Here is a 16,560-nt window from a genome sequence, read left to right as displayed (position 1 = left end):
AAGTAGTTTTAACATTTTTTAAACAACAAAAACTCGATATATTAAATTTGCAATCCCTATGAAAAGAAATGTTCATATTTAGTATTCAATCATATCTTGAATAGAATCGTCTCCAATAAAAAAATATCTGTGAGAAATAAAAAAATCCAACCACGTAATATGCCCTAGCAGTTAGTTTTAAACAATCTCAAAAAGTAGACGCAAGTTAAAATTAAAATTGTCAATGAAAAGAAAAAGCCGCATCCCTTACATTGGCTTCAGAGTGAAGAAAAACGAGGGCCGAACGTGCTGCGCGAGGGTGTTCACGAGAATAACACGTTCCCATTGGCATGATTAAATCCGGATCTGCTTTTCTTAACGCCGGCCATTTAAATCCCATGCATATATACCCCGTTGTTGTAATTATTTGAAACATGATAATTTAAGAGTGTTCCCAGGTTCAATTTAATTCAGTTTTGCAGAAAAATCAAACTAAACAAAACCAACGAATTCACTATAATTTGAGACTTATTCAGTCCTTTATTCTAATAAGTTTGGCTTGATTTTTAAATGATTTGGTTCGATTTAATTTAAATTTAGATTAAGTTTAAACTTTTTTATAATATGTTCTTTATAATTAACAATGTCTATTCATGTTCACTAAAAATTTTAATTATTAATTATTATTTGCAATCAAAAAATTTCTTGAGCATAAAAAAAAGATTTGACAGTTGAAAATCAATATATTATCTTCTAAATAGATGATTGTAAAATTAAAAAATTATCATAAATAATTATATATACTCTTTCCTTTTAAAAATATAAGGTATTTTTAACTGAATCTCATCCCCTAATAAAGTAATTACCTACTTTCAAACCAACCCTATCTTTCTATATTCATCCCTATTAAATATCATATAATAAATATAAAATCATTACCAAGAGGGAAACTTTAAAAATAATAATAATTACACCTCAAAAGATTAAAAATGCCTTACATTTTTTAACATCTAACTCCTCAAAAAATGTCTTATATTTTTGAATGGAGGGAGTAATGTTTAGTTAATTGTAACATACTTTACTGATGATTTACAAGTAACTTAACTTAGAAAAAAAACTTAGACCAATTTATAAAAATATATATGATAAAAATAATAAAAGTTGATCTTGGTTCAAACTTCTAGATAGAAGCAAAAACCTAAATTAAATCATCAATCAATTTTTTAAAAAAAAAACAAACCGAACCAAACCTCATTTATAATTGGTTTGGATTGGTGTAATTGATTTAAATTAGTTTTGAATTTGAACACCCTTATTGCTTACTGCCTTTGTTTCTATATATAAGGTGTCTTCTAAAAACTTATCTTTCCTATATATAAGGTGTCTTCTAAAAACTTATCTTATTCTTAAATATGAGAGGTGATAATGATATTTTTAAGTAATTAAATAATTTTATTATTGTCTTAAAAAATAAAATTAATTATTAATTGCATGTTTTCCCAACCACCATCATAATATTAATTATAATATCATTGAAGGTAAAACTGAAAAATCATTATGTTTTTATGTGAGTTCAACTAAATAATAAATCTTTATTGATATGCAGGATTAGATTAAAAACACCTTATATATAGACAAATATAGTAATTTTAAATTGATGGGTGCGTCCGCGAGACGAAATAAGAAAAGAAATCATGATGCACTTTACTCCATAGTTGAGAGCCCCAGCCACACCATAAAACGAAGCGCGTCATTTATAGCTAGGTATTGTCGATCGTCTCAGTCTCGTGGATACAATAGTTTAGACTGACGAGCCCGGCAATAGAGTTGAGCGAATTTAAACCCCATTTCCATAGATTGATGCTCTAGTTCTACATCCATGAAAAACGAGGTTCACAAAAAGCCGCTGAGGGCAGCTCTTGAATTGGTTAAAGTGACAGTCGTCATAGCGATAGATCTAATTCCTTGGATGCCCTCATGCCTCGCGACTCCGTTTCCTTGGTATTTTTTACAACCCTTTCATTCATTATCCTCTGCTGCCTCCTCCCTCGCTGGCCATATAGATAAAACACTCAGACGACGTATGTATATTTATTTGAAGTTTCTATGCAGCCTGATTAACCACCAAGGGACTCTTGTGTATTGACATAACAGGTAGTCGGGGAATGTAGAGGATCGAGATAAGACGAGAGAACATGGATCATATTCAGTGCTCACAGGTGAAGCTTGCAAAGTAGCAATTTGAGGATCAACGAGAGTTTGCTTTATCAAGAAGAAATAAATAACGAGACTTATTTGCTTGGAATATAAAGCACACAAGGACCCGGATTTCTCTTGGAAAAGTGGAACTTGCTAGTTGGAATTTGGAAATGATGGGCCTAGTTGGCTTGCATTGTTATGGAGATCAAATAAACAACGAATGGCCTTCAACAAAGAGTCAACAATAACTGGGCTTGGTCCACTGAGTTGAGATGAGTTCGAAAAACCAGCCCAAGCAAGGCAACAGACACTGCATGGGACCTTCCAAATCGTCACGCTCATCGCCCTCGAGATTTCTATGTAGTCTTCTGAATGTGAGTACGCCACAGTATTAATAAACTTACTAATTGGGACTTGCCTATTTTCCCACGCCACCATGTAGCCACAACGCGTGAACAATATTCATTAAGTGAAAATTCCTGTGAAAAAGTTATTTTCAATTAAGCCCCGATAACACTCGAATTAAATATGACACTGCACTCAAGTTTTGAGTTCAAAGTTCAAACCCGTGTCTTTTCAAGTCCGTATGCTGAGCACTTCGCTTGGCCACGAGTGCAATGTTTATTTTATTATTCTTTAAAGAATAAATATTTCAGAACAAGGAATGGTTCTGACATGTTTCTCACCATCGAGTTAGTCCCAAGTCTCACCAAAATCAAGGCATGTTTTTAAATTCAGAATACTTACAGATGTATTTATAAATCTCCCACCAATAAGGTTATCATATTAGAGTGTGATTTAATCTCATGACCTTATGGGTCATGGACCAAATTTTAACCAACTTGACCATTAGACATTATTTTATCAGTATTTTCCCTACATTTTGAACATGAACTCCCAACATTCTCCCGCTTGAATATGATTTGCGAAAAGCCCGTATTTTCCTGTCGGACATTTTTGGGACTTCTGGTTGGGATGCTTGTGAAAGACTTGGTGAGGAGTGCTCTCAGCCCCAAGAATATTGTTTTCAAACGCTCTTTCAAGTTCCTCTGCGTTGGGAAAAAATTTTAGTCTTTTTGACCAAGCATGATGGAAGAAAAAAAGCCATTTTAAATCTAAAACTTCACTATGGACCAAGAGTAGTGAAATTAGATTAAAATGAAAACTAAAATTACCTTATAATAACTTAAGTCTATTAAAAGACAGTTATAAATTTCTCATACTAAAATTGCTCATTTCTCATACTTAAATTGTTACTTTTTTTATTGGGATTGTTTATGAGTATAGTTTCACTTAATTTTATTCTTAACGTTATTATCATAGTAAAAAAAGTTATAAATTTTTCATACAATTATTATTTGTTACTTATATTGAAGTGTTTTTTTTACGAGAGTTGTTTGTATGCATGATTTCACTTGATTTTATTTTTAATATTATTATCATGGTAGAAAATAAAAATAGTTACGAATTCTCCATACCAAAATAGTTCATTTCTCATACTGAAGTGATTACTTTTTTTACAAAAATTGTTAGTACACGTATCCTCACGTGCTTTTATTCAAATTGTTGTTATCATAGTAAATAAAGTTGTAAATTTCTCATATTGAAATTACTCATTTCCCATACTAAAATAGTTAAGTTTTTTTATCAAAGTTGTTTGTATACATAATTAACTTTATTAAGGACAATGATGTAATTTTAGTTTGCATTTTAATTTCATTTCACTACCGTAGGTCTACAATTAAATTTCAAACTTCAAGGGAATATCTTTTTCATTATATTTGGTCGAGGCGTCTAGATTGAAATTCTCCCATAAAAATCCTCTACTTCTACCAAAAGAAAAAAGAAAAAAATGATAAAAAAATCCAATGACCATGAAGTCCCATGAAATGTAATAATTCTTCTCAAATTTCTTTAAACCTTTTTGACATTAATGTCATATGTGAAATGACTACAATACTCATAATTTAAAATAGAAAAGAAACATGTAGTGACTACTTTAATTTTAATAGTGGTTACTTTTTTTCTAGCAATGACTAAAATAGGATAGCAAGTAACAAGTTTCACTCTATAAATTTTTTAATTACTAGAGTCCAAGTATTATGTGTAATGACCTCTGTCATTAACAATATATAACCTCAATTACTCAAACTAATCGTTAAAGCTAAGGATCAACTTTGGCTAAGATTACTTTTCAAAGGATTAACCTCAATTTGGAATAATGGGATCCCTTTTTTTTTCAAAGATATCAATGGTGTATAATTACTTGAAAAATACTTAAAATAAGAGAATAAAAGTTTTCAAAAACATGAAAATAAGTTGAGCATTAAAAACTAGCTCAACAGGGGCAAAACATACATTTTAGTAAAACTTATAGGTTCACCACAACTTAATACACGTTCGTCGCAGCATGTGACATAAGGGTCATGGCAAATCCGCCTTAGCCTACTCATACATAGCATCCACCATAGCTAGAAAAGCCACTTATCACATTGCATGCATAGTCACAACATAGATCAGACAATCTTAACTATTGATTCCCAATGTACCTAATTCATAACTCGGACTATAGTTAAGAGATCTATCTAATGGCTTTTAGTTTATCCCATTTTGGTACCAAAAGATGACCCTAGAACATTTGATGTCAAGGCTTTTAATGCCACAAACACTACTCAAATGTCTCCCTTTTTGACCTAAATTTTATTCACACTCTACATGCATAGACTATAATCATGCATAGATCACACTATATATTTATATATTAATAATAGTCAAAACACATTGCAATACAAGCCCTTCCTAAAACATGATGATCACAAAACAAAATGCCTAAATTTAACAATAAGGGTCACAAGCAAGTGTCAAATTAGCTAACATGTTACAATCAATCCTTAAGTTGGCAAGTTATGCATTCAATTACACTAGGAGGAGACTAGGGACTTTACAACAACAAGTTCTAGTCCTTAACCTCGAAAGCTTCCCCATTCCCTTTCGCCTTATCATCCCCTAGGAAGAAGGTTAACAAACGGGAGTGAGATTATACAATATCAGTAACCAAAAAACATAAATTCAAGTACATCAAAATGTGACAATACAAGCACATAAGGTAAGGAATCACAACTAGCATACTCTTAGTGTTCAACATATATCATAAGACTACTTGTTACTAATCACAAGGCATAAATGAAACAATGATAATTATGTATAATCATGTGCATTCCATCCTTATTCCTCTTCTGCTATTTTCTGACTGAATTCATGGGCTATCAAATCATATAGGACTAACCCATATGATAGTGTTATGCCCGCTCTCTAATTATAGGGGGCTACTTGATCAAGGTACCTATTCCCCACTCTCAGATTGCGGATTCCTCCTTCTCAAATATCAAAGTGTCAAAGCTGTCATGACTCATACCATCCCCTGTAAGAAATCAATAATCCCAAGCATGCATGCTCATATATGCCATCCTCAAGGGATTATGGAGACAAACACACAGTAATCAAATATGCCAAACACTGTGTGCAAATTTTAATGGAGGCTACATCACACGAAATTTCTATAACATCCTTTCTCATTTAGGTGAACTCCCTTCGTCCATGATCATGCAACATGCTCATGTTATTCAAAGACATGCAAACTTGACTAATTTATCTTATAATCAAATGCATACTATCAAGACAAAAATAATAACCAACATTGAATTTTCACGACAATGTCATAAGCTCATGCTCAATAATGATGATCATGTACTTTAACAACTTTGTTCATGCACCAAATCACCCTATTAAGTCATGTATTCATGCTTAATTCTTAGCATCATGCTATAAACGTTCAATCACTTAATCACTTATCCAGATTCTCATACATATACTCATAAATTCACATGTCCATGATCAACACTCATAAAGATTTCAATAACCACAATACCATCATCACATCATACTCACTAATCACATTGAAATTCGTTAAATCATGAAAAACATCTCATACCAGGTCAAACATTCCATTTCATCATCAACAAACTCATAACCACTTAATACTAAAGATTCAATGCTCACATGCTTGCATATTCATTTCATCAAATTCATTATAATAAAAAATATACAACTAATAATTACAAACAATTATTATATATAAAAATTTAACTATCAATTACCTTAACTCTTAAGTTACCACCAAAAAGTATGTTTTAGATTTTAAGGGAGCTCTCAAGTAATCAATAAGCTTCAAAAGTAGTCAAATCTATAATTAGAGTAATCAAACTTCATTAATGGGTAATATTCATTTATTAGCCCTTAATCATCATTAAGACTTAATACTCCCGAGCAAATTATTTGCAAATTTTTTTATGACTAATAAAAAGTTTCATGTTGCAAATTTTTTTATAGCTGAAATTTAAGTATTGTGAATATTAATAATCATTTTAATTTTAATAATAATTATTTTTTTATAATGACTGGAACAGGATAAATAATTATGACTTTTCTTTTATAAAATTTTCAATTACACATAATTATTGTTAATATCAGTAATAATTATTTTTCTTCCGAGAATAAGAACGGCAAATTCTAGGTGCGCACAGGTTTCTAGGAACTTTCCCTTGACCAATGGGAATGTGAATCTGTCGTTGCAATTATTGGAGCAGTGAATACAAAGCTCCACCTCCCAAATTGACCTTATCTGCATTGGCCTTTTGTTATCACTCCCATAAAGAATGTGATCCCAATGGCTGCTCTGTCTCTTTCTGATGTGTGCCTTTTTAAATATCTTAATTTCTTCTTTTTTTCGCCAAAAAAAAAAAATTCTTCTTTCCCTTTTCTTGCTGGGCATGAAACGATGCAGCAGGCAATGCACCAATCTCTGATATCATCCAGGAGTAGAAATACAGCTGTCGACAACATTTCATTTTCATTTTCATTTTCACCAGCCAAAAGCCATCGACTAGGCGGGAGCTATCCAAACTAAAAGCTTTGTCAGGGCCCATTAGGTAATATTAATTATATTAAAAAATGGCTGACACATTTTTTTAATTGAAGGGACCTGTGAATCAAGAGTTAGCTTTCCTACTTACAAGTCTTGGATGTAATTTTTCTTAGTTTTTGCTTTTAAATTTTATTTTCAAACTTTAATATTTGTAGTTGAACAATAAATACTAAATGTATTAAAGATGTTGAGTTTTAATAGATAATTAAAAGGGTCTTGAGTTTCCTGTAAAACGATAAAAAGCACTGGTAGAATAAATGTATAATTTTATTGAAATGTAGAAAATTACAGATTAAAACTAAGAACTGAAAAAGGTTAAAGAATGTAAAATTTGAGAGTCTTAATTGAGTGTTGACTAGCTTTTTCTATTTTTTTTCTATTTATAATGTCGAATAGTAGAAGCCTTTCTTTTAGAACTTAGCACATTCTGTCGAAGAATCAAGAATCTTGCGAAACTTATGGCATAGTCTCTCCATTTTAACAACCAGTCCATTTCACCGAACTACTTGGGTGTAGATTTCAGCATTACTTAGAATCGTGACTTTGTGTCAACGGTCTAATATTTAAAGCTGTCGGGGTTTTAGCATGTTTATTTATTGTGAACTTTATTGACTTTTGGGACTGGCTTCTTTTATTTATATTGGGCCTAATGCTTCGATTACTCAACTCAACTAATCTTATAATCTATTTTAAATGACGTTTCATATTTGGCTCAGTTTGTACAATTTTTTCCTTTGAGCTAATAAATTCCAAAAAAAAAAAAGAAGCACCATATTTTAGAAGTAAAATCATCAAATTCGCGAGTCTACGCTAACTTGTGATAGGCACATGAACTCATAACCTCAAATCATAACATGGGACTACGAGAGTTTATCCCCTTTTTTTTTCCCTCGAGGTTTCCCAATCTATTTGTATAATCTACTGCCGTAAGATCAATCCTCATAATGTGTGAGTATCATTTAAAGGATTGTAATCTCTTAAATAGTATCTGAGGTTGTCTTTATTAACAAATGTTATCAAAATATTAGAAAATAAAAAATGAAATATAATACAAAAAGATAATAATAAAATCTCTCAAATTATATAAATGACAATTTATGAATTGCAATAAATTTTACCAAAGTCTCTATGGATTTGTTTTTCAATAGATTTTAAAGTAAAAAGACTATTTTACTTTCATTAAAAATAACAAGTACAAATTATAATTTATCAAATATAATTTTTATTATTAAAAAACAAACCTCAATTACCACTCTTGCTAAAGGAATAACAACTTTTATAATATAAATCACAAGGGTTGAATAAAAAATCATAGCTTATTAAGTATAATTTATGTTATTGAAAAATAAACTCTGAAAATAACAAATTTTAATTATAACTTTTATTTAAATAATTATAAAAATTAAATAAGGAATTACAACCTATCAATATAGATAAAATAATATTTTTAATTTAAAATTTATTAATATAAAAGTTCTTAAAAGCTTTAGTAAAGTTATAGCATTTTGAAGGATTAGATTATTATTTATATAATTTAAAAAATTATATTATCATTTTCCTTATAATATATAACTCAGGTAATCAAGTAAAAACAAAAATGAAAGCATGTTTATATATTATTGAAATATATATTTTTCTGTACAAAGTAAAACGTATATTGCATGATATATGTAGAAACTTAACTATAGTTAGAAAAAGAATAAAATAATTGGCATTTTCAGTAAGTTCAAATATCATGTATATTTATTGTTAATTTTGTCTGAGTAATTTTTATGCGGATAATATATCATAAAGCTCAATCTATGAATATCATGTCAAATGTCACATGGTCACGTGATCACCATCCTGAGTTCAAAAGTAAGTACTCCGCGCCCGGGTTTGCTTCCGTTCATTTCCTTTGAAATTCATTTCATTCCAAAGCTGATTAACACGTTTTGAAATCGCAAGTTTGTACTCTCTTCGTTTCTAGTGTAAGAAAAAGTAATCAATTCACATAATTTAAAAAAATTAATTAACTATAATACTTATGTCAAAAAATTTAAAATTTAAAATAAATTATTTCTATAATTAATGAAATAAAATTATCTAGTAAAAATAAACATTGACTTTAAAAGAAACAATTTAATAAAAATATAACAAATGTTTCTTCAAATTTATAATTTTACTTATAAATAAAAATAAAGAGAAACATGATGGTTTTTATTTTTAATTTATAATAATTTACAATAAATTTTTCTTATATTTAAAAACGAAATAGCACAGTTTGGTGCAATTGTGAAAGCTGAAAGCGAGTGTCACTAAGGTCGAATGTCAGTATCACCCGTTTGCACAAGTGAGTCAACTCGATTGACTGAGGTGAAATCCTAATTTGTGTTTGAATTAATAAAGTATGGAACTAAAATTAAGATCCAATTAAAATTAACAAATTAAAGTTAAGAGAAAAGTTAGTGAATATAATATGATTTGTGTTTAGATATTATTTTTTTTAGAAGCCAATTGCAAAAACTGAAATTTATTTAAATGATTTGATTTAAAAATTAGTTAAAATGTAAAATAATAAAAATAGACATAAATTTTTTATATTACATTTTTTGGGCTAATTTGAAATTTGTAAGAAAAAAATATTAAACTTAAAAAATAATTTAATATATTTTTTTAAAAATTATAAATTTTATGATATATATTTTTAAGACTAATTTGATATTTTTTAAGAAAGAAATATTAAATTTAAATTATTATAATTATATTTTAAAAAGAAAATTTGGATGTATAATGAATTTTATTATATATATTTTGGTGACTTAATTTAATATTTTTAGGAAAAAGTAAACTTTAAATTACAATTTTTTTTAAAAAAAGTAGAATAAAAAACATTTCAGAGGTGGGGTACTTTTGCGATCTAATCAGCAATAATTAACTATTAAACACGTATTTTCTATATTAAAATAGTTTTACATTAAAAAACAAATTGTTAAATTACAATTATATCTTTTTCTAGCCAACTAAATTACAATTATATCCAATGACCAAACACAAAAAATTCTATTATATTCAACAAACCTAGAATCACTTTACCATACATCTACTACACGTTATATTAAAAAAATATACTATTTAAAATCTACAAGCAAAGAAACAAGGACAAGTAGCAAGATTGGGAGGAGAGAGAATAATCTAACACATGCTGCTCCTCTCAAGTTTCAACCATCATCACCGGGCGTTGAAAGAAAAAGCTCCATTTCCCAACTTCAGTTAAAAACGCTCTTCTAAACTCTAACGCCTGTTTACTTTTGTTTTTGTTTTTTCCTTTCACAAACAAAAATTTAATCAACATAATAAACTTTTTATTTTTTAACTGAAATTTGAATGACCCCAACCTTAATTGTAAGGTAATCCAAACACACACTTAGACTCGATAAACTTGACGAGTTGACTCGAGTTTCCGACAATCATGTCTGAAAGTGAGGAAGGAACAATGTCCCCTCGCAACAATTTAAAATCTCAATTTCTTTTTACTTGGTTTCCCCAAAACAAAATCCTAGTTTGGTTTGTCACATGATAATGAGAGTGTGAAAGGTTCATTGAATGGAATAAATTGATAGACGAGATCCGGGGTAACCTCGCTGTTTACCAACATTATTCTGATTACCGAAGGAAACACTTGACGTTTTCGAGACAGGCTGATGCCAAAGCAAAAGCGCGAGTACATCCAACGCGTTGGCTTGTGCTCGCTTTGATTTCATAATCTTGTTTTCTTTTGAACGTGTTTAACGGCTCTTTCTGTCGGCAAACAGTAGCCAGTGAGGAATGCCCTTCTTCTCCTTTTTGACCGGGAGTCAGGAATGCTCTCCGACTCAAATCTCTTCGAATTTAATCAAACCTTTGAAGTTGCCGGCATTCAATTTCAAGTGAACGTTACTGCTGGCTTCAGCATGCTTTGGAGCAAAACCGAAGCGTATTGCCTCTTTCTTCCACTAATATCATGATCATTGACAAGAATAAATTTGTATGAAAAATGCCAGCTCAATGCTTCTGCAACAAATATAACCATTTTTAATATCTCACGAAATACACTCTCCCCGGCAAAAGGTAAATCATCTATTGTGATGGTTGAGACAGCACCGTATATTTGATTATCTGAATATATTTATTTGAACTTTCCATAACCTCTCTCTCTGGTTACTTGATCATTGTTAACGTCTGGTTCAACTGACCTGAAACGGTCAAACCAACCAAGAAGCTCACATACACGTGGAAGCAAGACGCGTACGTAAATCTCACAATTCAGTAATCCATACGAGGTTGCTTCAGCATTACCATAACCACAATCCACCTCTATTCAACTACCGAAAGTGAATAACGATTTCGCTTGTGAAAAGTTGAAACGGAATAGCATAGAGTAATCTGATTTCCCTCGTGATGTATAGACATTCATTTCTCCAGTATCGCGGAGACAAACGAGAGACTGGAATATAATTCAATCAAGGCATTAATATTTTCTTCTCCGAGGCCAAGCATGACAAAAACCAGCCGACCAAGGCAGAGATTTACAAAATATCAACAGAATTAACAGGAAAATCAACTTAGCCAAAAGATCTAAGGGGGGGGGGGGAGGAGCATAAATCCAATAATCAAATCCTAGGAGCAGCCCTGCAATTACGAAAAAACTCAATTGCAGGAGCCCTCTGAATCCCTAAAGCCTACTAATATACTATCTATGCCAGGAAGACTCATTAGAAAAACAGTTGACTGTGCGAATAAACTAGCTAAATGCTTTCATAAGGATGCCCAGTCGATCTCAGATGGGTACTTCTGCAGATTAAAAATGTCTGCCATACTTTCCCACTGAGGCTCACTGACATCGCCGAAAGTCAAATCTAACAGAGGAGATGAACCACCAGATTCCCCACTCTCAGTTATCACTGGAGACGAGGAAGTCTCCAACTTGTTGCAAGAGTTCTCCGAACCCTTAAAATCAGCTTCACCGCCGACCGGCTGCTCATCCGACTGCATTACTGTCTGCGGCCGAGCAGCTGTAGAACCCACTCGGGACCGCCCCAAAGACCTCTTCGGTCTCTCCGACTTCCCCTGTTTCTGCATATCAGCCATGCTTTCGCAAATTGCTTGAAGCTTTGCATCCACGGAGGAATGCAGAGGCTTGTACTCCCCGAATTCGCCCTCAACGCAGGAACCTTGGTGTCGGAGGTTGGGGAAGTTGAGCCTGGCAAAGTCACCTCTAAGCTTGTAAGCGGCCCTGTCGTAGGCGAGGGCAGCTTCTTCGGCAGTGTCGAAGGTGCCGAGCCAGAGTCGGGTACGGTTCTTCGGTAGTCGGATCTCGGCCACCCATTTCCCCCAATGCCGCTGCCTGACTCCTCTGTACAGCTTGGTGGGTTTAGAAGGCGCGCCCGCCTGCTTCATGGGAATAGGTTTGGGGCTCAATATGCTGAGAGTATTTTGCTGCCAGATCATGTTTCGAGGGTTCTGGTCATGGATCTGAGGTTGAATCTGGTTAGTCTGAGACAGAGTCTGGTTGTGGAGCCCAAGAAAAGGAGCCGGCTGCCCGAAGCCAATAAAGCTTTGGCTGTTGAATAACCCGTCGGCAAATACATGGGTCATCGATGGCGAGCAACCGTCTGCATACAAATTGGGCTGCTCAGGGATGGAAGGAGAGGAATGGAACAAGTTGGAAGAGGGAGGTTGGGAATTTAGGAATATGTTGGAAGCAGTGTGCGGAGAGGGCAAGGATGTTGCGGATGCACTTTTCATGAAAGGCACGAGAGCTTCCATTAGCTCTCCTTTGAAGGGATCCGACTGAATCTCTGTGTTGCTGCAGACGTCCATGTTAGCTGCCATAATTTCTACGAGATACGCAGATCTTAGATAAAATTCAACCTGCGTCTCACAATTAACAAATATAAAATCTTTACACAAGAAAGGAGGATAGAGGTTTAAAATACGCAACCCCTGATCCTGGGAATCGAAAGCAGAGCTCTGAGGGATAAAAAAAAAAAAAAAAAACCTCTCCCGGTCGATTCAGAGAAGGGAAAGATTGAAAATTTACCGAGAAATTAGGAGAATAATCAAAATAAAAAAGAAAAACCTGATCTCGATTCTGGAAACACCCGGCTTTCGAGAATTCCTTCTAAGTTTGTTTTATCTTTAAATCGAATACAAACCCAAAAATCATAACTTGAAAGACAGATGGTCACAGAAAGGGATTCAGAGAAGCGGGGCGTTACAGAGGGGGGAAGAAGATGAGGATTTCGAGGAGCGTCGAGAATGGGACGATCCCGTCGCTTGCTCACAAAAAGAAGAAAAAGAGTGCTGCTTTTATCTGTTGAGTATCTCACGGCCGCTCTTGGGATTTCGGTCCTCACTCTCACTCCATTATATAGGGGCCGCCACCTTAATTATGACGCGTGTTTTGGGTGCTTAACCTAGATTATAGCTGTTAATCACACACTCCCTGCTCCTATTTGTAGGATAAGGAGAGAAAAAAAAAATAATAATAACCTTATTCACATGACGTTTGTCAATTTTAATATTATTTTTTATATTTTCATCTTCATTAAATACTTTAAATAAAAATATTAATAATAAAATTTAAAAAATTTATTAAAAATAAAAATAAAAATTTATTAAATTTTAAAATAGAATTAACGAAATATAAAATGTTTTCACGTTAGAACTGATTCATGAACGGGGCAGAGGGGTAATTAATATATGAAAAGCGTGATAACGTAGGGTTTGACCGAGGAATGAACCAAGGAAGGAATGACACGTGCAGAAGGTGATTAAGAGACACGTGGCCTGCCACTGGAAGCGGGGTTGTCATGTTGAATCGGTCCGGTTGACAAAGGGCCAATGCGCGTTCATTCCTCCATCCAGCTGCTACAGCTCTCCCTTTGAATTCCGACGGCACTCCCCCATGTAACTTGTCCTGTCCTTCTCCCGCACTGCAGAGCCATGTAAAGTCAACAACTATTAATTGATAAAATAAAAATCGAGAAAAAGAAATAAGTGGTGCCCCCTTATCTGGAGGCCCCAGCCCCTCCGCTGCGCCAAGAGACATGCCAATCAATCTGGCTTCACCTGCTGCACGCTTGCTCGTGTATTTAGTCCAGTCGTTTACAAGTTTTGATTTTCACGTGTTATGCATTATCTATCAATGTTTCTGATTCGACTTGTTGAATAATACAGACTCTGAATGCTAGTATGGCCGTCATCCATCTGTAATTATGCTTTGAACAATCAACAATCTGTCTGGGTTTTTAAATCTAATTGAAAATATATATATATTGATGTCATGGTGAGTACCCGATCCAAATGCACCGTAACAATGCTGGGGAAAAATTAATATTGTCGCCGTATTTATTGAAGAGCTGCCGTGGCGGTGCTTTCGTTGAGGCGTGAATCGAATGGGGTTGAATGGGAGTAATCAAACTGTGAGCGGAGATTGAATTGCACCGCAATGATGGAGCGAGTGACAATTAAACATGTACGTGGTAACTTTGCGATGTACCAGCGTTCACGTGAGAGACACGGGTGAGTATTCTTCTATATTGAAACACGGGGAAGATGGTACAGGGCATGCGAGCATTAACCATGGCTGGGTTTGGGAGTTGACCGATGTTGAATGAATGCCAATGACGACCCGCGACCAAACTCCAGCCGTTGGATCGATCACTATAAAGCAGGGCGACGCAATCAAAATACTCCCTCGCCGGTTCGCATTTCCCTGAAAAAAGAATGCTTTCTCGCCTCGTATCAAAATAAACAGTATCCAATAATCCAATACTACACTGCTTCCATGACTGTTCACGTTTTCGGTCCTTTTTTTTTTTGGGTGGGGGGGGGTGCTCTCTGTGTTAATTTGTTTATCTCCTTTCGTTAACAGCGGCAATGATTATATCGAAATTCAACGTTTTTTATTTAATATTTATCATCTTGACACACTGTTATTCGTATACTGAACCGGGACACAATCATCAATGGAGAATCTTTTCCTGAATTTGGGGGCAATTGAGGGGTAATGTAGAAATGAGTTCACCTTAAAATTCGTATGTGGCAGCCTTGCTTGAAGCCGAATTCTCATATGCGAAGCCCATTTTGTGCGGCTTCAACCAATATGGCCATATCATTGCCGTATCCCCCGTTCCTTTCTTCGTGACTAATTCCGCTGACCTTCTTTTATATGAATCATTGTACTTGTTCTTATTCATTTCACGTTACGCTAAAACCAGATTAATAGAAAAAAATAATAATAACCTCCCAGTCTTAGGGCCTTTTTGTTTTCTGTTTTTTAAATTTTTTTTTTGCTTTTAAAAATAAAAAAATAAAATGTCGTTTAAATGATTTTTTTTCATTTAGTTATTTCCAGATCTGTTTTCATTTTTTATTTTAAAAAACAAAAAAATAGAAAAAAATTTAAATTATTTTTTTATTTTTAAAATACACTACATTTAATTATTAAAAATTACAGTTATCTTAACTAATTTTTATTATTAATCATTATCATGAACGGTTTATAATCATCACTATCAATTCATTTTTTAATCTCTAAAATTTTTTTTTAATTGACGTAACCAACCAAATTTTTAATTTATTTTTTTAAAAAATAATTTTAAAAACTGTACTATAAAATAATTTCTAAAAATAAAAAATAAAAAAAACAAATAGGTTCTCTCTCTCATAAACAAGGAAAATTAAAAGAGCTTGTTTAAAATTATTTTTTTTTATTTTAAAAATTAATGTTTTGCAGCACATATTCTAAAAATAATGATGATGACGACGACGATGATGGTAAGTATTTTTTTTATTTTTTTTATTCTCCATAATAATAATTCTAGAACATTTAAAAAATATTTTAATTTTTTATTTTTCAAACAATATTTTTTATTATTCAAAATACTTTTTAAAAATACTTATCAAACATATTTTTTTTTTATTCTGGATAACAAAAAACTATTCTAAAAAAAGGTTGCCAAACAAGTCCAAAACCCCCTACTCTCTAACAACAACAAAGAAAGGAGTGAATTTCTTTTAGGGACAGTAAACGAAGACTAACAATAACCGGTAGAGCATGATTCACAATGAGATCCAAATCTTATTTCTTGAAGTTCAAATATTCGGCCATGTATACTCCCTCATCTTTTTTATAAGAGACGGATAATTAATTCATCAATATCAAGAATTTAATTTCAAATTATCTGGAATAAAATATTTATTATAAATATAAATTTCTTTCTAAAAATATCTTCATTTAATAATTGATTGATGCATTTTTACTATTAATTAATCCCATTAATAAATATTTATTTTTAATGGGGATAAAAGGCCAAAGCTTTAATAAATTTTATTGACAAGAGGTAATTTTTCAAAAATAAAATTAGGGGCCT

General features: G+C 32.6%; 1 protein-coding gene across 1 annotated transcript; it reads right to left on the bottom strand.

Annotated features, from left to right (window-relative positions):
- Positions 1-11,635: 11,635 nt before the first annotated feature.
- On the bottom strand, positions 11,636-13,538 carry LOC129294148 (ethylene-responsive transcription factor RAP2-4). The gene has a single exon (XM_054932298.1). The coding sequence runs from the start codon at positions 13,013-13,015 to the stop codon at positions 11,939-11,941; it is 1,077 nt and encodes a 358-aa protein (XP_054788273.1). The 5' UTR covers positions 13,016-13,538; the 3' UTR covers positions 11,636-11,938.
- Positions 13,539-16,560: the final 3,022 nt, after the last annotated feature.

Source organism: Prosopis cineraria, unplaced genomic scaffold (assembly GCF_029017545.1).
Source record: "Prosopis cineraria cultivar Desert tree isolate PC_DT_omini unplaced genomic scaffold, ASM2901754v1 PC15, whole genome shotgun sequence".
In the NCBI taxonomy this organism is placed as follows: Eukaryota; Viridiplantae; Streptophyta; class Magnoliopsida; order Fabales; family Fabaceae; genus Prosopis; species Prosopis cineraria.
Note: the sequence above shows the minus strand (reverse complement) of the source record. Positions and strands in the feature narration are given on the sequence as shown.

Bases quoted from the DNA above. Each gene is read 5' to 3' on its own strand.
- LOC129294148 (XM_054932298.1), bottom strand. From the start codon at position 13,015: ATGGCAGCTAACATGGACGTCTGCAGCAACACAGAGATTCAGTCGGAT.